The 22,355-nt window shown below is 47.0% G+C and overlaps 2 protein-coding genes across 4 annotated transcripts in view; one reads left to right on the plus strand and one right to left on the minus strand.

Annotated features, from left to right (window-relative positions):
* The window catches only part of PEX11A (peroxisomal biogenesis factor 11 alpha), a 119,035-nt gene extending 105,570 nt beyond the window's left edge, over window positions 1–13,465 (minus strand). For both annotated transcript variants that reach the window (XM_086958142.1, XM_086958143.1), the window contains exon 1: window positions 13,129–13,465. In XM_086958142.1, coding sequence (XP_086814268.1) covers window positions 13,129–13,184 — 56 coding nt within the window. In that variant the 5' untranslated portion in view covers window positions 13,185–13,465. The remainder of the gene's footprint in view (window positions 1–13,128) is intronic.
* Window positions 13,466–14,297: 832 nt separating this feature from the next.
* Window positions 14,298–22,355, plus strand: part of WDR93 (WD repeat domain 93) — a 693,419-nt gene continuing 685,361 nt past the window's right edge. For both annotated transcript variants that reach the window (XM_086958144.1, XM_086958145.1), the window contains exon 1: window positions 14,298–14,397. The gene's annotated coding sequence lies outside the window, so the exon portion shown is untranslated. The remainder of the gene's footprint in view (window positions 14,398–22,355) is intronic.

Raw genomic sequence — 22,355 nt, forward strand, 5'->3', positions numbered from 1 at the left:
AAGAACTCTGCGGTTTGCTGCAAGTCCTTCCTCAAGGATCCGACGGCCCAGCTCGACGAGAACCGGCTTCCCTGGCACCTCTGACCTCTACCCACGTCTTCAGCTCAGCTGAGATCTGTGGGTGCGACGAGACCTCGAGGGACCGGCCATCATCAAAACCTGCACGCTTTCTTAATCAGCACGACCATCGAAGCAATTCTCTGGTGAGTGCTCTGGGGTCCGAGAAGCCCCGACCCTGAGTAGCTCCAGCACCGAAGTGCAGTCTCCCAGCATCTCCACGATCTGCGTGGGGCCCTTCTGCTCGCTGCTCAGCACTTCGTCTGGTCACTAGCCGCTGGCTTGTGCCCTTCTTTGACGACATCCGACAACCAACGCTGCTGGTCTGGTTGCTCCAGACCGGCCCTTGCTCCCTTTTTAGAGAGGAGCACCCCGGACCCTCCTGGTCCACTCCAGACGCCATCTTAGGCCCACCACGTGGCCCTGAGATCTGCCAAGGCTTGTTGCCCCAATCCTGGGCCCAGCGACGCCGACAGCATCAACCTTCGTGGGACAGCTCGCACCTCCATCCTGGTCGCCGACAACGCCTCCTGGTCCGGAGACTGCAGAGCCTAGCGTCGCCCACTCACCTAGTCGAGGTGACGGCCATCCGGTGCCTTCCTGGTACCCTCTGACTACTGGCTAGTAGTACGAACTTGGTCCCCTCTGCTTTCAGGTATCAACGAACACTGATCCAGGCTTGGATCTCTACGAACTATTCATCACTGGACGCCGGCCAGCAACTCCTTTTCTTCCGGCTCCTGGCTCGTCAGCGAAGACCCCCGACGCCTGTAAGACTTGTGCAGCCGCAGCCCTCGTGGCTAGGTAACTTCGGCATTTCGGTGCCTGCATAGCCTCCTTACTCTAGGGTCCCGAGTCCCTCGCTTCCGACTTGCCTTATCGGGTCCGCCCAAGACCACTAAACTTTCCGTGCCCTCGGGCACTTGTTTTAATTGTGCACTTGAAGTATTTTCTAAGAGCTTTGGTTCTGTGCTTAGTACCCTGTCCTCATAAAGAGTACAGGGCTGTTGTGATTCTAATAAATATACTGTTTATTTTCATAACACTTGTGTGGTGTCCTTTCACTTGGTGTTCAAGGGGTATGTGATGGTATAACAGCTGGCTTAACACGCCCTCTAGAGTTTAGCCCGAAGACTGCTCGTATCCACGCTACTAGGATAGCTGGTCTAAGGTTGACTTACAACCAATCACCATAAGGGTCGTTTGGAACGATACATAGTGGTCGCTAGAATAGCGAACGCTGCATATCGGGCCAACTTCGCACATTGGTGAGCAGCGGGTGGGATTTGAGCTTGCTGTTGTTTTACCACGCGTATCCTAAGAATATCTTGTGAAAGATCACATAAGTACTCCAGGTACATATAACTTAGCTTAGAATACTCTGAGTTCTACTGAACCAGCTGTTGTAGCTCCTCAAGGCTTAGCACACCTTGGCTACAACTCTTAGCAAGGGATCAGTAGGTAAACCCATAGTGTAGGTAGGTGCATCACTTACACCACATTAGAAGCAGCATGTCGGACAAAGGAGGAAACTCTGAGTCTCCCCTTGTGTCAGTCGACCCTCCACAGGTCACCTCCAGATATGCTGCACTTAGCTTCCACGAGATGAGACAGATCTGTACATCTCGGAAGTTAAAACAGGGTGCAAACCCTACCATTCCGTTTCTGATTGGTCTCTTGGAGACTTATGATGCTAGGAGGGCGGGTAACACCGACCCTTCTCATCCAGAAATGGAGATGCCTCCCCTCGAGGGAACCCGAGGTGACCCTGACCTTATCCATCTCTCCGCCGAGGATGAAGAGGAGGACGAGGAACCAGAGACATCTGGGGACGAGGCAGACAAAGGTCCAGTCATAGTTAGTCAGCTAACTCAGGACAACTTAAGCCGGCACGAGATTGGTACTAGGGGACCCCTGGGCCCTCTCTCGGGCCAGCTTAACATTGGGAACGGACGAGTTAGGTCTCTGTCGAGAGGCTCTAACAGATCCGCTCGAACCAATGGCTCTCGAGGTTCTGCTCGAAGAGGGATGACATCACCTCAGAGGAGAATGTATGAAGCAAAGGAGAGGGAAGTCAATCTGCGGATCGAGAGGGAAGAACTTGCCCTAGCCAAAGAGAGACTCGCCTTTGCTCGAGAGCAAGAGTTGAGTGGGACAATTCCCACTGGTGGCAGCATTCCCCCACGGGAACCCAGGAGTTTAGACACTAAGCACCTGAATAAGATAGTGCCCCCTTTAAGCAAGGGGACGACATCCACAAATGGATTACTGCTTTGGAGCGGGCCTGCACTGTACAGTGCATACCCCAGAGACAGTGGGCAGCTATCTTGTGGCTCTCCTTTGACGGTAAAGGTAGAGATAAGCTCCTCACTACTAGAGTCGAGGACGCTAACAATTACCAGATCCTGAAGAACACACTGATTGATGGGTTCGGCCTAACCACTGAGCAGTACAGGTTGCTGTTCAGGGATACCCAGAAAACTCAGTCTCAGGACTGGTCTGATTTCGTTGATTGTGCCACTAAGGCTTTGGAGGGCTGGTTGCTGGGCAGTAAGGTTACTGATTACACAGGATTGTATAATTTGATCATGCGAGAACAGATTTTAAACAATTGTCAGAACCAGTTGTTGCATCAGCACCTTGTCGACTCGGATCTGACCTCTCCCCAAGAATTGGGAATGAAGGAAGACAGATGGGTCAGAACAAGGGTTAAGCAAAACCAGGGCCAGAACCAGGGTGGTCAGAAGAAAGCAGACCAGAAGGGTAAAGATTCGAAAGGGGAACAAACTGACCAGAAGTCTTCGACAGGTCCCCAACAACCCACAGAGGGGGGGTGGGTCAGGCTTCCCAGGAAAAGAAGAATCAAGAAGGCCAATCGAAAAGGTGGTGCCAATACTGTAAAAGTAAAACTCACTGGTTTAGTGAGTGCACCAAGAAAGGAGGGCAGGCTCCTGCTACTGCAGCCCCTAAGGCACCTGTGCCCCCTAGTACAGCCAGCAGTAGTAGTGCGCCTCCCAAGGGACTATTTGGGTTAACCTTGGGTCCTGAGGGGTGTGACAGCCTAGCTGGTACACTCACTCAGGCTGTCCTTGTCTGTACAGGGGATGTGGATATATCCCCTGATGTCAGTCCCAATACTTTGGGCAAATACCGACAGACGCCTTTAATAAATGGCAGAATGGCTCAGGCCTATAGGGACACTTGTGCCAGCGTCACCATGGTGACGCCTAACTTTGTGGACCCTGGACAGATCATGCCAGGTACAGATTTCCTGGTGACCAATGCCAGCAACGTCACTACCAGTCATAGTATGGCGATTGTTGCTTTCTCCTGGGGAGGGGTAAATGGCCAGAAAAAGGTTGTTGTTAGTTCAGACCTCCCAGTGGATTGTTTGTTGGGCAATGATTTGGAGTCATCACAATGGTCAGAAGTGGAGCAACGGACTCACATGGAGATGTTAGGCTTGCCAGCACACGCGTTTGCTGTGATCAGGTCACAGGTCAGACAATGCCCCACTGAACAGGTGCTGGATCCTGGAACAACGGACCAGACACCACCCAAGAAGAAGAGCAGTCGGGTTAAGGCTTCGCCTTCCCCCTTGCCCCAGGTCGAGGATCAGGTCTCAGAGGAGGCTGACCTCCAGGAATTGCGGGAAACTGAACCTAAAGAACTCGAACTTGATCAAGTTGAGTTTCTGGGCTCAGGGGGACCCACACGCGAGGACCTGGGGAAGGACCAGTTAGACTGCCCTTCTCTTGAACCCCTCAGACAGCAGGCTGCTGCTGAGGCTGCTGGGAACGCCACAGGTACCCACAAGGTATACTGGGAAGATGGACTCCTGTACACTGAGGCAAGAGACCCCAAGCCTGGCATGACCAGGAGGCTGGTCGTCCCCTTGTCTCAGCGTGGTTTCCTCCTTACCTTGGCCCACGAGATTCCCTTAGCAGGACACTTAGGCCAGACGAAGACGTGGGACAGGCTTGTCTCACACTTTCACTGGCCTCACATGAACGAAGATACCAAGGAGTTTTGCCGCTCCTGTGTCACTTGCCAAGCCAGTGGTAAGTCAGGTGGCACGACAAAGGCCCCCCCTTATACCAATGCCTGTGGTGGGGGTGCCCTTTGAACGGGTGGGGATTGACATCGTCGGTCCCATGGAACCACCAACAGCATCAGGGCACAAGTTTATACTGGTGGTAGTGGATCATGCCACCAGGTATCCTGAAGCTATTCCCCTTAGGACCACTACAGCGCCTGTTGTGGCAAGAGCCCTAGTTGGAGTATTCTCCAGAGTGGGCTTCCCTAAGGAGGTCGTCTCCGACAGAGGTGCAAACTTTATGTCGAGCTACTTAACTGCTATGTGGAAGGAATGTGGTGTCAACTACAAGTTCACTACGCCCTATCATCCGCAATGCAATGGGCTTGTTGAGAGATTCAACAGGACCCTGAAAGGGATGATTCATGGACTACCTGAAAAGCTTCGGCGTAGATGGGACGTCCTGATCCCCTGCCTTTTATTCGCTTACAGAGAAGTCCCACAGAAGGGGGTTGGCTACAGCCCTTTTGAACTTTTGTACGGGCATCCTGTAAGAGGACCCCTGTGTTTGGTGAAGGAAGGATGGGAGAGACCTCTCAAAAAGCCTTCAACCAACATAGTGGACTATGTGCTTGGTCTCCGCTCGCGGATGGCTGAATACATGGAGAAGGCATCCGAAAACCTTAAGGCCAGCCAAGAACTCCAAAAAGCTTGGCATGACCAAAAGGCTGTCTTGACTGTTTACCAGCCCGGACAGAAGGTGTGGGTGTTGGAGCCAGTGGCCCCAGCAGCACTCAAGGACAAGTGGTCCGGGCCCTACACCATCCTGGAGAAAAAGGGAGAGGTCACCTACCTGGTAGACCTGGGAACTCCCCGGAGCCTCCACAGGGTGCTCCATGTCAACAGGCTCAAGGCATATGTCGACAGGAAGGACATGAGTTTGCTCATGGCCATAGATGAGGGACAGGAGGAGGAGAGTGACCCTCCCCCCGACCTGCTCACTCAGAATCCTGACGATGGATCGGTAGATGGTGTTGTCTTTTGTGGCAGCCTCTCCGAACATCAACAGGAGGATTGTAAACAGGTTCTTCAATCCTTCCGGCATATGTTCTCTCTAACACCCAGTCAGACTAATTGGTGCACCCATGAGGTTGACACTGGTGACAGCTTGCCCGTCAAGAGTAAAATCTACCGGCAGCCTGATCACGTTAGAGTCTGCATCAAGAGTGAAGTGCAGAAAATGTTGGAGCTGGGAGTCATTGAACCCTCGGATAGCCCTTGGGCTAGTCCCGTAGTTCTAGTGCCGAAACCTCACACCCCGGGCGGTAAGAAAGAGATGAGGTTCTGCGTAGACTACAGGGGTCTCAATGCAGTCACTAAGACTGACGCCCACCCAATACCAAGGGCAGACGAGCTTATCGATAGATTGGCTTCGGCCAACTACTTAAGTACGTTTGACCCGACAGCTGGGTATTGGCAAATCAGGTTAGCTGAGGACGCCAAGCCTAAGACCGCATTTTCTACCCCTGGTGGGCATTATCAGTTCGTGGTGATGCCCTTTGGTTTGAAAAATGCACCTGCCACCTTCCAACGGTTGGTGAATCACGTTCTCACCGGGCTGGATGACTTCTGTGCGGCGTATCTTGACGATATTGCTGTCTTTAGCTCCACCTGGGAGGATCACCTGGTCCACCTGCGGAAAGTGTTAGAGGCTCTGCAAGCAGCAGGTCTCACTATCAAGGCTACTAAGTGCCAGATAGGGCAGACACAGGTTGTATACTTGGGCCACCTCGTCGGTGGAGGCCAAGTTCAACCACTGGAGAGCAAGATACAGTCAATCAGGGACTGGGCTCCTCCAACCACCCAGACTCAGGTTCGAGCTTTCTTGGGCCTGACTGGTTACTACCGGAAGTTTGTCAGGAATTACGGATCGATTGTGACTCCGCTCAATGAACTGACGAGTAAAAAAATGCCAAAAAAGGTTCAGTGGACAGCGAGCTGTCAAAAAGCATTCGATGACCTAAAACAGGCCATGTGCACGGCACCTATCCTCAAGAGTCCAGACTACTCCAAACCATTCATTGTCCAAACAGATGCTTCTGAGTTGGGTGTGGGAGCTGTTCTATCTCAACTGAATTTTGATGGTAATGACCAGCCCATTGCTTTTATAAGCAGACGGCTGACCCCCAGAGAGAAAAATTGGTCAGCTATAGAGAGGGAGGCCTTCGCTGTGGTGTGGGCCCTGAAGAAACTGAGGCCATACTTGTTTGGCACTCATTTCAAGATTCAGACCGACCATAAGCCCCTCCTATGGCTAAATCAGATGAAGGGTGAAAACCCCAAACTGCTTAGGTGGTCCATTTCCCTACAGGGGATGGACTTCACAGTGGAGCATAGACCTGGCACTGATCATGGCAATGCAGATGGGCTCTCCAGGTATTTCCACTTAGAACAAGAAGACTCACCTGGTCAAGGTTAGCTTATTGTCCCAACGTTTGGGGGGGGTCATGTAGGAGAGTAGGGTCTGCAATCCTATGATCACCCGGACTTTTTGCTTTTGTTTCACTGGTTTACGACTTTCTCGGGCTGTGGGCCTGCCAATCAGACCCACAGCCTAGCTGTTCTCTCGCTAAATTGATGTGTACCTTAGGTGCATTACCCAATTGGAACTGGGCCACCCTGTCAGACCCTGTAACTCAGGGCATCGGTGTACCCAGGGCCTACCAGGGGCTGAAGCATGTATTATGCCACCCCTGGATGGCCATCTAAATCTGACACAACTGGCTGCACGACAGCTGGGGCCACGTGGCGTACTCGCCCGTTGCTGTAGGTGTAGTATCCCTATACCTAACCTTAAAATGGACACCCGAGTTCCTCTCAGTCACTCCTATGGCAGGCCTTGACAATCCTGAAGGCAGAGTGCATGGAACCGTGTGAATTGGGCTCTGGCACGAGCCGAGCCCGGTTGCAGCTTGCGGAACCAAGACCCAATGGCTGTTCCATGATAACGCGTATCATATCGGTAACTTCGGTATCGCGTTATCAAGACATGTCGAGTAAGGTGTCATACGAATCGGGATGCTGCCCCCTCATCAATACTGGCGACGAGGTTAGCATTCCGCCCTTCTAGAGGGACACGACATGTGCGTAACTGTGAACCCCGGTTAAAGTTAACTGAAGCCTCAGCTCCACAAAATGGACGCTGCCACCACAGACACAAGTCTGACCTCCTGCTGCTGGGAGTCCTTCCAGCGAGGAGAGCTTGGACAAAGGGTTTCCTGTCAAGGGCGGTGTTCGCACCGTCCCAGATAGGGTTTGTGTATTCTGGGTAGGTAGGGCTTTGCAAGAAGGTGACTGCGGAGTGGCACCCCGGTGCTCACTACGCATCTGCCGGCTAGAACCAGTTCCAGGGGCGCGCAGCCCCTGACCTGGGGAAAGTCCAGCAGGGGGAGAGGGGTGTAACTACCCCCCTTCCTGGTCCCACCCTTAGGGCAGGACCTAGTCATGTACCCACCCCTTTCTTTAGGATAAAGGCCGGAGCGGGGACCCTTCCAAATCAGATCATCTTTGAATCAAGAATACTTTCTACGAAAGGACTTTGAGACTCTTCTCAAGATTTCTCCCTTGTGGCTAAGGAGTAGTCACCCTGCATCCGCAGGCACCATCTAAGAACTCTGCGGTTTGCTGCAAGTCCTTCCTCAAAGATCCGACGGCCCAGCTCGACGAGAACCGGCTTCCCTGGCACCTCTGACCTCTACCCACGTCGTCAGCTCAGCTGAGATCTGTGGGTGCGACGAGACCTCGAGGGACCGGCCATCATCAAAACCGGCACGCTTTCTTAATCAGCACGACCATCGAAGCAATTCTCTGGTGAGTGCTCTGGGGTCCGAGAAGCCCCGACCCTGAGTAGCTCCAGCACCGAAGTGCAGTCTCCCAGCATCTCCACGATCTGCGTGGGGCCCTTCTGCTCGCTGCTCAGCACGTCGTCTGGTCACTAGCCGCTGGCTTGTGCCCTTCTTTGACGACATCCGACAACCAACGCTGCTGGTCTGGTTGCTCCAGACCGGCCCTTGCTCCCTTTTTAGAGAGGAGCACCCCGGACCCTCCTGGTCCACTCCAGACGCCATCTTAGGCCCACCACGTGGCCCTGAGATCTGCCAAGGCTTGTTGCCCCAATCCTGGGCCCAGCGACGCCGACAGCATCAACCTTCGTGGGACAGCTCGCACCTCCATCCTGGTCGCCGACAACGCCTCCTGGTCCGTGAGACTGCAGAGCCTAGCGTCGCCCACTCACCTAGTCGAGGTGCCTTCCTGGTACCCTCTGACTACTGGCTAGTAGTACGAACTTGGTCCCCTCTGCTTTCAGGTATCAACGAACACTGATCCAGGCTTGGATCTCTACGAACTATTCATCACTGGACGCCGGCCAGCAACTCCTTTTCTTCCGGCTCCTGGCTCGTCAGCGAAGACCCCCGACGCCTGTAAGACTTGTGCAGCCGCAGCCCTCGTGGCTAGGTAACTTCGGCATTTCGGTGCCTGCATAGCCTCCTTACTCTAGGGTCCCGAGTCCCTCGCTTCCGACTTGCCTTATCGGGTCCGCATTTTCTAAGAGCTTTGATTCTGTGCTTAGTACCCTGTCCTCATAAAGAGTACAGGGCTGTTGTGATTCTAATAAATATACTGTTTATTTTCATAACACTTGTGTGGTGTCCTTTCACTTGGTGTTCAAGGGGTATGTGATGGTATAACAGCTGGCTTAACACGCCCTCTAGAGTTTAGCCCGAAGACTGCTCGTATCCACGCTACTAGGATAGCTGGTCTAAGGTTGACTTACAACCAATCACCATAAGGGTCGTTTGAAACGGTATGTTACACCTACAACGCAACTTTTACGTAGCATTCCGTTACAACGCAGATTTTACAACGCGGGATCCATTACATCGGATGTCATTACAATGCATGGCATTACATCGCAGATGCTATTACAACGCATACTATTACATCGTAAGTATTGGTAAGTATTTAATTTTTTTAAATTTTATTTAATATTATTTAATTGATTTAATTATTATTAATAATAAAAAAAAATATTTTTGTTTTTAAATATTATAAATTAAATATATTAATTTAAGTGATTTTTTAAATAAGTATGAGTATAGGAGTATATGTTTTGGGGTACTGAGGTATATGTTTTGGGGTGTTTGGGTATTTATAGGTTTTAGGGCAGGGTTTGGGTTTTGGGGTACAGGGGTGTTTTTAGGTTTTAGGGCAGGATTTGGGTTTTGGGGTACAGGGGTGTTTTTAGGTTTTAGGGCAGGATTTGGGTTTTGGGGTACAGGGGTGTTTTTAGGTTTTAGGGCAGGGTTTGGGTTTTGGGGTACAGGGGTGTTTTTAGGTTTTAGGGTAGGGTTTGGGTTTTGGGGTACAGGGGTGTTTTTAGGTTTTAGGGTAGGGTTTGGGTTTTGGGGTACAGGGGTGTTTTTAGGTTTTAGGGTAGGGTTTGGGTTTTGGGGTACAGGGGTGTTTTTAGGTTTTAGGGCAGGGTTTGGGTTTTGGGGTACAGGGGTGTTTTTAGGTTTTAGCGTAGGGTTTGGGTTTTGGGGTACAGGGGTGTTTTTAGGTTTTAGGGTAGGGTTTGGGTTTTGGGGTACAGGGGTGTTTTTAGGTTTCAGGGTAGGGTTTGGGTTTTGGGGTAGAGGGGTGTTTTTAGATTTTAGGGCAGGGTTTGGGTTTTGGGGTAGAGGGGTGTTTTTAGGTTTTAGGGCAGGGTTTGGGTTTTGGGGTACAGGGGTGTTTTTAGGTTTTAGGGTAGGGTTTGGGTTTTGGGGTACAAGGGTGTTTTTAGGTTTTAGGGCAGGGTTTGGGTTTAGGGATAATTAAATTATATTTACCATTTTAAAATATATTTAATAAATTAAATTAATTATTTTACATTAATTACATTTTTTAATTAAATTAATTATTTAAATAAATTAATATTTTTAATTTAATTTCATTTCATTATAAAAAATATGTACATTAAACTAATTACTTTTTTTTAATTAAATTAATTACAATTTTTAATAAAATTACATTTATTAAATAGATATTATTTTATTAAATTAATGACAATTTTTAAATGTCTTTTAATTAAATTATTTAAAAAAAATTAATTACAATAAACTAAATAACATTTTTAAAAAAAGGTATACTTACCTATACTTACGATGTAATGCCATGCGTTGTAATAGCATCTGCGATGTAATGCCATGCATTGTATTGACATCCGTTGTAATGGATCCCGCGTTGTAAAATCTGCGATGTAACGGAATGCGTTGTAACACAACGCGTTGTACTGACACCAATCCGTTTGAAACGATACATAGTGGTCGCTAGAATACCGAACGCTGCATATCGGGCCAACTTCTCACAGTGCCCCGGTCTACATAAAACCAATGTGGCAGAACCATTCTTCCCTGGTGCAGGGTCCTGGGCACATCCATGAGGAGTGTCTTAGGGAAATGATACCCCCAACCTCCTCCAACCAGTTCTGGAACAGGTTTTCGCCTCCCTGGGATTGGTACCACTCTGGCAACAAGGACAATGGCAGGGGCAAGCCTATGTGTGAATTACAACTCTCTTTGACAGGGATGCCCCTTTGAAGCCTGTGCATTTGGTGGGCACAACCCCCAGGCTATCCTGTCAGGAAGAGGTCATACCTCCTCCCAGCCAGAGCCCTTTTGTTCCACTTCCTGTGAGCCATTCACACCTCCTTGCAAGAGGCCAGCTGGCTGCCAAGTGATAGCTGGATATTAACTCCGAAAAGGCTAGAAGTTATTTAGACAGAAAAATACCAACTCTATAAAAGTGACATTTGTATTTAAAATACAACAGGGCATTAGACTGGATTTAGAATTACTATTAATGTGAGTGCTTTGTTCTAGCTATTTCTAAAATGAAGTTGTACATTTGTGGGTGTTAAAGTGTTTTTCTATGGGAGAGCCAGCCTTGCCATAGTGAAAAACAAATTTGGAGATTTTTCGCTGCTGGGACATGTAGAACGTAATTATACAACTTATTAAACACCATGCACCCTGCCCTGTGGGCATTTAGGGCCTACCTTAAGGGTGACAACTATTAAAAAGGTAGGTTTAGGCCGGTCAGAAGGTTTACTTGGCCAGGTCGAATTTGCATTTTTAAAACCACACAAAAAGGCTGCAGGGGTAGGCCTGAAGACATGCCTGCATTGTCACTTTTCTGGCTTGTAGAGGCCGCCGCTCCCCCCCGAAGGGGGGGGGGGGGGAGGGGGGAGGCTCAGGGGCCGGCGCCATAACCCACGCCGAGCCCCAGTGGGAGAACCAGTTCTGGGCGCCCAAAAGCAGGAAGTGATGCACACCACCCCTCACAGGAGCACCACGGTCGCGCCATAAAACCCCGGCCAATGGGGGGGCCTCGCTAGGTACAAACCCCCTAATGGGGGAACAGCACATGGGTGGTGGGAAGAGCGAGGTGGGGGATATAAGCATCCGCTCCCCCAGATAGCTCCTAACTTCGTGGAGCGGGGAAGCGGCGCACCTTCATTTTCTGGACCCACACCTAGGAACCAGCAAATGTCGCAGTGCTGGACAGCAACACAAGCGTTGGGGGAAATTGGTACAATGGTGGGCTAAGGAGACACACCGACAGGGCGGTGTGTAGTAAGTAGGCCACTCATTTTGGGATGCCGCACGGCAGGGTGAGGTGGCCGGGACAAGGAGGGGAGTAGCAAACGGAGACGGCACTCGCGGCCCAGACCCAGCCAGACAGCAGGGCACAAAAAGGTAGCGAGTTGGGGGCCTAACTCCTTGGAGAAGCTACCCCTCCCTAAACGCAGAGGGCGTAGGTGACCCAAATGGTGGTCCCAGAAGTAACACGACAAAGAGGACTATCAAGGACTAACAAAAGAACTGTTTTTTTGGAGTGGCATTTACGAACTGAATGTACCACAATATGATCTGCACAGTATGATGATGACATGTATGATTTATGACCCACAATATGATCTGCACATTATGATAATGACATGTATGATTTATGACCCATGCATGATTTCTGACCCAAAGATGGCAGTTCGCAAATGATACAATGTGACCAAGGTTTATGCTAACGATGACCAGAAGAACCAGTCTGTGTATAATCCTAATAAAACTGCGGCCAACAACAACCACAACAACTACAACTCCCTGTTGGCTAATTTTATTGGGATACCAGGGCGATGGTTTTGGGGAAGTTATTTCCCACGGTATGGGCACAGTGCGGGGGTTATGCAAAACAGGTTGTGCAGTCCACTAGTGACATTTAATTTACATATCCTGGGTACACTGGGTCCCATATACTAGGGATTTACATTTAAGTTAAATGTGCCAATCAGGGTTTCAAACCAATTTGATAAGTTTTTAAGGGACATGCACTGAGGCCTGGTTAGCAGGATCCAAGTGTACACAGTGTTAACATCAACATATCAAAAAAAATGAGCGTGACGATGCAAAACCAGCCATTTTATTACAGTATTATTTTGCACTTACATATCATGTTATACTACTGACGAGATCCTATAGACTCATGGCTTTATTGAAGTTTTTGTTTTGTAGAAAATTAGCTCAAATCCTAATTATATAACTAGCCTTATACTTACATAGTCATTAAGTCGTACCATTCGTCCAAAATGTTTGTAGAGAGAGAAAATTACGAGTTACCTAGTGATTTGTATGTACTGTAAGAATGACGTTTTTCTTAGACAGAATAAGAAAACATAACATTTTGATTAAAAAATTGAAAACATTAAAGTGAGCGCATAAAAAAGAAATAATGCCGTTGGGAAAAATGGTTGGTTTTCAATGTACACATACATTCTTAGATCGGGCGTTCTACCAGCGGTTGCAATTTTCATGGATCAAATTACGATGTTGCCTTTAGTTCTTTCATTTTAGAGCCGTTATCTACAAACGTTTCGTCTACTTGATTTTTAAACCCCAGAGTAATAAACATAGGAAAAGTACCCTGCAAAAATGACTGACCTGAAGATCCTGTCCCTGCCTTGGCTTTGATTAGTTAAAGTGATATAGGACTCCATGGCGAACACCAAATCGAGCACGGACGACACTAGGGATCTGCAGCTCTAGCCGAGACAGAAACCAGAAATAAAAATATCTTTGGATCTGCACGAGAAATATTACAGATCCGCGTTGCAGCATTGACTCAGTCACTCTTTGCCCCCAGGACCCAGGTAATAGTGCTAACATGCCAAATCTAGAGCAGCAAAATGCCTCAGCCTGACAGGTGCTCTCATAAACATCGACAGAGGACAAATAGGAACTGCCCTTAAAACCAGCAGAAGAAAACGCCATCTCCAAAGGATAAAAAGCTAATGTCCAAATGTGGCGTAACAGTCAGAGCTGCTGTCCATGGTCCCGGTTTGAGTGTCGGCGTCGGCTCAACATCCAGTGACTCTAGGAAAATAATTTAATCCTCCCCGTGCCCACCAATAAATGGATGTATCCTTGTGTGACGTAAATGGTGCTTCTATAAAGCGCTCCAATACCTTCGGGTCGAGTTCGCGCAGTATAAAACTAGAAAAAAAATCATACGGAAAACACGCTAATTCTGGTTCGGGGTCCCTATAAAATACCATCATAGTGTGCTCGTCCTCCAACATCATGGCGTCCATTACTAGATGTCTCAATTCAAATTAGCGCTCTAGTTGTATAGCAGAACTCTGCTGCTCAAGAAAGAAGGTAGCATCCTGTTGACTAGTCGTAAGCGAACTTGACGGCCATGTTGAAATAGCTGTGCTTTCAAGTCGTGAATCAGAGATGCTCTGCAGGTTAACCCAATAACCATATTTTCCGAGTAGTTAACATCTACTTAAAAACCGCATATTACGTTTTGTAGAAATGACAGTTTTGCGAGAAAACATATAGACGTGTCAATTTAATTTTACATAGCTATTATATTTTGCTTATAAAGGTAATTGGTTTCATGACTTTTCAAGAACTTTTTAAGATAGCACAACAAAACGAGGCGCTATCAGAACCCTCGCCTGTGTAAAACCCGACCGGCTTGTACCCGGCGAATGAGGTTTAATAACAATACTGCTATTTTCATTCCCGTTATGGCTGCGTTATCGAAAACACCTTGAGTGATATATCGGTCTCTTTTTTTTACATGTAAAGGTTAGGCTATACGAGAGCCATACTACTCTGCAAATAACCATCGTATTCTGATAAAAGAAAACGACTTCCGGTAACTGTCACCATAGTAACTTGACAACAATCAGACAGACACTGGTGAGTCGCTGAATCGAAGTGAAGTAATATAAATCTCTTCGAAGAATCTTGTTCTGTGTGTTCGTGAGTGGGATATTATGGTAATGTTGTGTTGGTTCACACACTGTCCCAATTTCACAGGTTCAGTCCATGGTTTTCCGTCGATTATTGCGACCCTGTCTCCCTTTTCCCGTTTCGTTAACCATTTTCAATGTATTTCGCACCATCCCCGAGATATTTGCGCCAACGTTTAATTTTAGACTTTCGCTGGAATAGATAGATAGTTAAACCCACAGGTTTGCCGTTCGTATTAGCAATCAGGGCGGGCTAGCCAAGAGTAGGACCCAGCTCTGTTCCCAGACGATTGAACGATTCACGACTCAGTTTAAGCTGGTCAGTAGAATTCGTCTAATATGCCCCGGTGTCATGTGACTACATCCAGCATAGCTGCCAAGTTTCCCAGGTCCAAGCGTGATTATTTAGGGCAGAACCGTTTTTAAGTCGAAGGTTTCCAGTGCAGCTGTCTGGTTTGCTAACATCATCTTGGCGACAGTCGGAAAGCATCGATGGGAATGCATTCTACACTGGCCTTACCATTGGCTTTGTAACCCACATTTGCTTGAGTTCGATTTGCTGGCTTTATTTGTTTTCAGGCCGTCCAGCTTGAGTTTGTCTTTTCCCTTGCTCAAACTCTATGTACTATATTCTTCCACCAGTACTGAATTTCTGTAAACATGCCTTTAAATCTTGGTCCTATCTTTGTCACATTTGCTGTGCATTCAAAGACAGAGGTCAAATGCCAGGCTCTGTCTTCCAGAGAGCCTAGTGTTTACTTTTATTTCCCTGACCTCAAAGAGAGAGGAATTATGGACAATGCTGCTGAGTAGGTACCTCCTCACGTGAGAGACCTAGTTCCCACGCAGGCTACAACCCCCTCGCTGCGAAGAAGGAGCCCAGGGCCAGTGCCAGGCATGGACAGTGTAGGAGCAACCCGGGACCCCACACTCAGCCCATGAACTTGGGGCCCCACACCAGTGACACAGGTTCTTTAATCATTATTATTACAGCCCCTATGTAGAATAATATAGCTACTTTAAACCGAGCTGCTTTTACAACGATCATCACTTGTGAGAATGTTTGTCCTACTTTGGTCAACAGGCTCTAGTGTAAAGGTTCCTGAGCCTACATTCTATGTATACAAAACATTGTGCTTCCGGGTGCAGCAGGCAAAGGTGTAAGGCTCACACCCAAGAAGAATTTTTACCGGAAAATAATTTGAGATGAAGGTACTCACTTTAGTTTTATTGACTATGCTGCTAAACTTGTACAGTGTTCCTCATTGTCAATCCTAGTAAAGTAGGGCCCAATAGAGGCATTGTTACCCCATAGATTGCTAAACTACAAATCTAAGAGCAAATCCTTCACTACAAATCTAAGAGCAAATCCTTCACGTGTCTTGCATAGTGAGCACCAACAACTCCTTTCAGAATGATCGCTTCTAGCAGCGATCTTAAGTATGAGCTGGCAAGATGGTTTCTGTTCAGTCATATGCAATATACTACAGTGTATAGAGAAAGTTTTTCTGTAAAAAGGTTTAATACCCAGCTCTAAATACAAGGGGTTAAGCTTGCACTGGGACCGAGTATTAGCAGAGAGCATAAAAAGTTGTTATTTATTACCGGTAATAGTTCTGCTTTAGCTTAACACAAATCTCAGCGCCTTACAATGATGCCACAACTACTTTTTGTCATTATACTTGGAAAATTACACTAACTGTTGGCTGCCAAATTTGTTTACAAACCCAAAACTTCGTCAGAGAATTATTTAAGTGTAATTGCAGCTTTTTAGGTCTTGCCTGCAACAGCACAAGGGGCTTTGATCCCTCCCATTACTTACCATGTATGGGCTTCATTGTCACTCTCGTTTGCTGCCTTCTAATTGGAGAGTGCAAGTCTGCTTCACTTCATAGTTATTCTGCTGAAGCACGTGTGGAAATCTGAAATAATTTCCGTTAGCATAAGCTGAAGCCATTTTGATTGTGGCATCCATTTTGTTAGCTATGCAATTCTTCTGTCTTCACTGTTGCTTGCCCTTCTATTCTGCTTGAGTCATCAGCTTTAGTTATCTCCTTCTGTACTGGGCCAAATTAATGTATGTGCTGAGCAAAGGCCTGTAGCTGCTGAAATGCACCTGGTTAAAGATGTAACTGTCAACTATTTTCTGCTGTTGTATACAGTTCTGTTCCCCCTCCCACTTTGCTGACTAAGTGATCTCCCATCTGCCCATATTTGTCGGTAACTATTCCTGTGTAGGCCTGTACCTTCTATTTGTAACTACTTGCTTACTCTGCAACAAAGTGTGTATATAAGTCCCATGGTCTGTGTATTCAATGTACTACCTTCTGGAACACTTGAGGGTGTTGTATGGACGTGGCCCCACTCATGAGTGATTAATAAACTTGTTATTTGAATTCCAGCTTCAGTGCCAATCTCTTTTTGTTGGTCTACGGACCCGTGGACAGAGAAGGGTGACCCCTGCACCTGTGTGTGCATTAAAAAAGCACATTTCCTCACACAGACCAAGTGCTGATTGCTTTTTCTGAACCGGGCTCCTTCAGCTGCTGGCACTGTGATTGAGGGACTATGTTTTTCTTGTCTTTCTTCTTTCTCTGTAGTCCTTATCCATGTTGCTTTCCCCCACCTCCTTCGTTCGTATTGCTTCTTCCCCAACTGACCCCACCCCTTTCTGTGTTGCTTATTAATACCCTGGCCGTGTTGCTCATTCCCCTTCCAACCTCCTGCCATGTTGCTTATTCCTGCCCACGCCACACCCTTTTTGCTTATTCCATTCCCCTTCCTTCCCCATCCGTGATGCTTCCACCCCGTCTGTGGTGCTTATTCCCATCCTACTCCCCATCCGTGTTGCCTATTCCCTTCCCACACCATCCATGTTTTGTATATTCCCCTCCTACCCTGTCCATGTTGCTTATTCCCCTTCCAATGTCCTGTCTGTGTTGCTTATTCTCCTCACACCTCCTAGACATGTTTCTTATTTGCCTCCCACTCCCTCGTTGCCTCTGTTGCCTATTCTCCACCCCAACTTCCCTAAGGGGGAAAAAGTGATATGACATGGCCAGTACTGCTGCTTTATAGTGCTTTAAAACATTTTTTATTACTTTCCTGTTTCCTACCACTGTTGTTTAATTCCTACTTATCTTAGGATCTGCGCATTGTTTAGACAACATAAACTAAGGGCTTGGTGCCTAGACTGGTTCTAGACGCCCCGCAGAATATATTGGCCTATAGACCAGCTAGCTCACAGTGCCACAGTAGCATCCCTAACCTACCAAGGAGCAAACAGTTTCTGGCAACCACGGAACATGACAATCTTGATCACTCAGGGATCGTGGAAACAGCCCAGAATCTTTTGCTTAGTCACTTGTGCTTACCTTCTCTCAGAGAAGTATACAGAATATACAGTGGGACGTTTCCAATATATTTATTGAACCAATGTTAGTTATTCTTGTATAAAATATATGTGCTGCAATGATTAAGAGACAGAAGCAAATAAAGGAGATTACAAGCACAAAAGAGTAAACAGGTGACACATTTCTACATTATTGCTGAAGCACTGAGTATATGAGTATATGCCGGTATATATGTAATGTGGTAATCTAACATACTCCTACGATGAGGACCCTACTTTGAGTGTAGAGCCAAGAATCCCCACTATGGACTATCCAACCCCATTACCTGATGGGAGCAAGTGAAGGACCCCATCTTCGTCTTGAGTTGGACACCCCTCACGGAATGGTGATTTCTCTCCATGCAGGGACCTTCGGTGTCAGCAGAAGTTCCTCCTCTACCAATCGATCGGGATGCCTATTATTTATAATAACAAGTAGCATTTACAATGTGCGCACTAGATTAGTGATGTTATTGATATGTAGATAGCGCTGTCGCCACGTGGATGAAAATAGGACTTTTGTACCTGGTGTATAGAGAGGCCTAGTACATGAGGTTCAAGGCATCATGATAATGTGCGAAGCTGAGTGTAGGTCATTTACTGGAAAACGGTGGCTGTAGAGGGTGGCAGCCTCTACATGATCTTTGTTGTCATTTGTTGTCTGCAGTCGGCATTCGAGTGTATAAACAAAGTCGTTTCAGAGAAACTAATCCAACTTTGTTGTGCATGCAAATGTATACAAAAGTTCACAGCTGAAATGTTATTTTCTTGGACAATGTAAGGAAAAAACTGTCTCGCTACATGGGGCAAACTCAGGAATATAACACCACCCACCCTCCTGTTGTCAACCCCACCGATTGGAAAAGCCAATTTGTTGCCCATAAGTGAGACCTGTTGGCGTTGCCAAAGCTTGTTCTGCATGAGAGTGCCAGTCAAGGTTACGCTGAAACCAAATACCTCAGTAATCAAAGATGCTCACTGTCTTGAGTAGCAGCCTGTTCGCACAGAAGGTACTTCTAAGGGGAAGAGCAGATTTCCTAAGTATGTCTTTTGTTATTGAAACATTGATAGCTCCTGTTCCCTGCAGAAGCTAACACTTTTACCAATCAGCTAAGGACTTACTTCACAATCCGCAAGTGGGCTTCTGCCCCTCCTATAGTACGGAGTATTCCCTGTTGCTTGCCTCCGAAGCCATCCGCCAAATCTTTGACAGGGGCGATAACGCAGCACTGCTTATGTTGGACCTCAGTGCAGCTTTCAACTCCATGTTCCACAAACTCTTAATGGAACATCTGTGGAGATGCGGTGTTGGCCAGAAAGCTCTATAGTGGGTTGCCTCTTTCCGACACGAATACACCTTTCAGGTGGTTCAAAAACTTTTCTACTCTCAGGTTTTCCCGCTGCAGCAGGGAGTGCCCCAGAGCTCAACCCTATTTAATCTATACATGTGCCCCGTCTGAGATCAGCGAGCACAACAGCTTTAACGTTATATCGTATGCCAATGATACTCAGCTGATCATCACCCTGTCACAGAATTCTTGTTGAGGACAAGCCTGATAGAGGTCGCTCAGTAGAAGGATCACAACTGTCTTAAACTGAATGCATGTAAGACGGAGGTCCTCATTCTAGGCAAACAATCCTCTTATCTGGTCCTCTGCATGGTGGCCAGACTCTCTTGGTCCTTTACCTCCACTTAAGCCCAGGGTTAAGAACCTAGGTTCACATTTGACTGTCAAATCGCAGGCTTGGCAGAGAAATGTTTTGGAATTTCGAAAACCCTTAAAAAATCCTTTGTTTTATGCCTGAATCTTCCCCAAAAAAACAGTAGTCCATCTGGTTACATCCAGGCTGGACTACTTTAATGTTACTGTATTTAGGATTGTCACAATCCCTCCTGATGATACTTCAGCATGTGCAGAAGTTGGCGGCCCGCCTTCTGTTGAATCTCTCCAGATGGGCACCCTGGGGGACTGCGCTTTTGTAAGCTGCTTTGGTTTCCTCTGAAGAAGAGACTTTTCCTTAAAGCCATGTGCTGTTGTTACAGGGCTTTTACGAACAAGGGTCCTCACTGTCTGCAACTCTTTATCAAGCTGTACTTTTTTGCAAGGATCCTCAGATCCTCGCGGGCCATGCTGGCATGTGTCCTCACAGTAAAGAGAGTATGCGTGGGAGGCAGCTCCTTCAGCTTCTTAGCCTCAAAACTAAGGAACTCTCGTCCTCTTAGAATATGACAGGCTCAGACGGAATTACTGTTCTGTAAAAATAAAAAAAACTGGTTATTCTGCTTCGACTGATTCTACAATTTATCTGCCGTGCATAAGACCTCTGGGAGCTGGACTGTTGGCACTGACACACTTCATCTGCAGTAGGTATGTGCTACACAAATTACACTATTATTGTTATTACCTAGTTTCGGCATATAGTTTTTTCTTGCTTAGTATTTTCTTGTAACCTTTCCTTAATTTTATTTGAGAGTAGAATTCAAGCTAGATTAGGGTCTGTTCGTTGTATATAAAGGGTAGTTTTTAATGTCAGAGACAGTATGACATATAATACACTTAGTAACCATGATCTATTTAGACTATTGGATGAGTGAGCATCTAGGAAAAGATCTATGAAACCAAAGAGTAGTTTATCCAGAGAATTGCTAGCCTCCGACAAGCTTGTTTTAGTCTAGGGTGCCCTTTCAACAGGAAATTCAGGTTTTTCAATAATAAAGGCAACTGCTAATAGATTAAGGAGCAATCCAGATTGCCCTATTGCCACAGGGGCAGAGCCGTGTTGGTTTCATGTACTTTGATCTTCTGATTTAGAGTTGCACATATCCAAGGTGGAGTGATGTTTTCTGGCTTCATGTATAATTTAGATTTTTGGTTTAGAAACCCTTGCCTAATGAGAAGTTTGGATTATTTCCCCATTTTCCTCATATTTGTATGAGCAATGATCTCCTGCCCTTCTGTGTGTGTGTTGTTGTCATATGTTGTTTTTCCCTTTTGTGCAAATATGGGGCAAAAGTCAGAGCCCTACAAATTGCCCCGTGCCATCAGATTAGGGAGTTTCTAAACGGAACATTGTCCAATTTAGCACATACTTCACAATCTACTTTTCATGCTTTCACCAATTTTCATTATACTGCTTGATTCTGTAGCATGCCCTTGACCTCTTAGCTTGTCACATTGCTTGGTATCAGATTCAGTATTCTTTGTATAATGGTCTTTAGAGGTGAGATCATTTGAATGCTATTTATGTTATGTTATGTTAATGGGGGTCTTATAGAGCGCTCGGCTCCTCGCGCAGAGTGTCCCGGCGCTATACAGATCTGTAGAGGTATGGCCAAGAAAAACACAGGATAACTACTGTCCAAACAGCCAAGTCTTGAGCCCCTTCCTAAAGGACAACAGGTTGTCTAATTTCCTGAGGGAAAGGGGTAGTTTGTTCCAAAGTTGTGAGAGGCGGATCGTAAAGATCTAGAAGGAAAATAGAACCGCACTCTTCTCCTTAAGTAGACAGCGCCGGTGCCGTGCAGAGATTTAAAGGCTGTGATAAGAATCTTGAAATAAATGCGTTTACGCACCGGCAGCCAGTGAAGTGAATTCAGAAGAGCCGAGGTGTGAGCCCTATGGCTAAGGCCAAAAATGGCCCTTGCCGCCGAATTCTGTATAGATTGGAGGCGTGTAAGGAGATATTCCGGGAGGCCTAAATAAAGTATGTTGGCGTAGTCCAGCCTAGAGCCGATCAGCGCCTGTACCGTAATCCTCCTGTGAGCATGAGAAAGAAAGGGAAGAAATTTCCTGAGAGTTCGTAGAAGGCCAAAACACTGGCCGACTACACTAAGAATCTGGGATTTAAGGGTTAGACCATTATCAATTTTTACACCTACATTTTTCGCCATAGAAGTAGCAGATGATGGAGGGTACATATCGGTAGGCCACCACGATTTCCAGTGGGCATCAGGGGAACAGCCAAAGAAAAGAATCTCTGACTTATCAGAGTTGCATCTTAGCTGGTTCAGTTGGAACCATGAAAAAAAATCAAGGCAGCTCCTGATGGTATCACCGGCAAAGTCTGTGTTCTTATCGCAGGTAAAAAGAAGCTGCGTATCGTCGGCGTAGGATACAATCCGGGCTCCATGAGATTCCACCAGATCAGCCAAGGGAGACAAATAAATATTAAAAAGAGTGGGGCTCAACACCAAACCCTGTGGGACTCCCACATCCAGCGTAGGAACTGGAGCAGAGAAAGGGGGGGCCCAAATCGATTGTTGGCGACCAGATAAGAAAGACTCAAACTAGTTGAATACCGTCCCTCTCAGACCAATCTCCTGTAGTCTTGAAAGAAGACGGCTGTGAGGGACGGTATCAAAGGCCGCAGAGAGATCGAGTAGAACCAACATCGCCTTCCCTCCATTGTCCAGAACCTCTTTTATTGACTCTGTAACTTCCAATAATGCAGTCTCTGTGCTTAAGTTCGAGTGAAACCCGGATTGAGTGTGATGGAGAATATCTCGGGTTTCA

This window comes from Lissotriton vulgaris, chromosome 2_1 (assembly GCF_964263255.1).
Source record: "Lissotriton vulgaris chromosome 2_1, aLisVul1.2, whole genome shotgun sequence".
NCBI lineage: Eukaryota > Metazoa > Chordata > Amphibia > Caudata > Salamandridae > Lissotriton > Lissotriton vulgaris.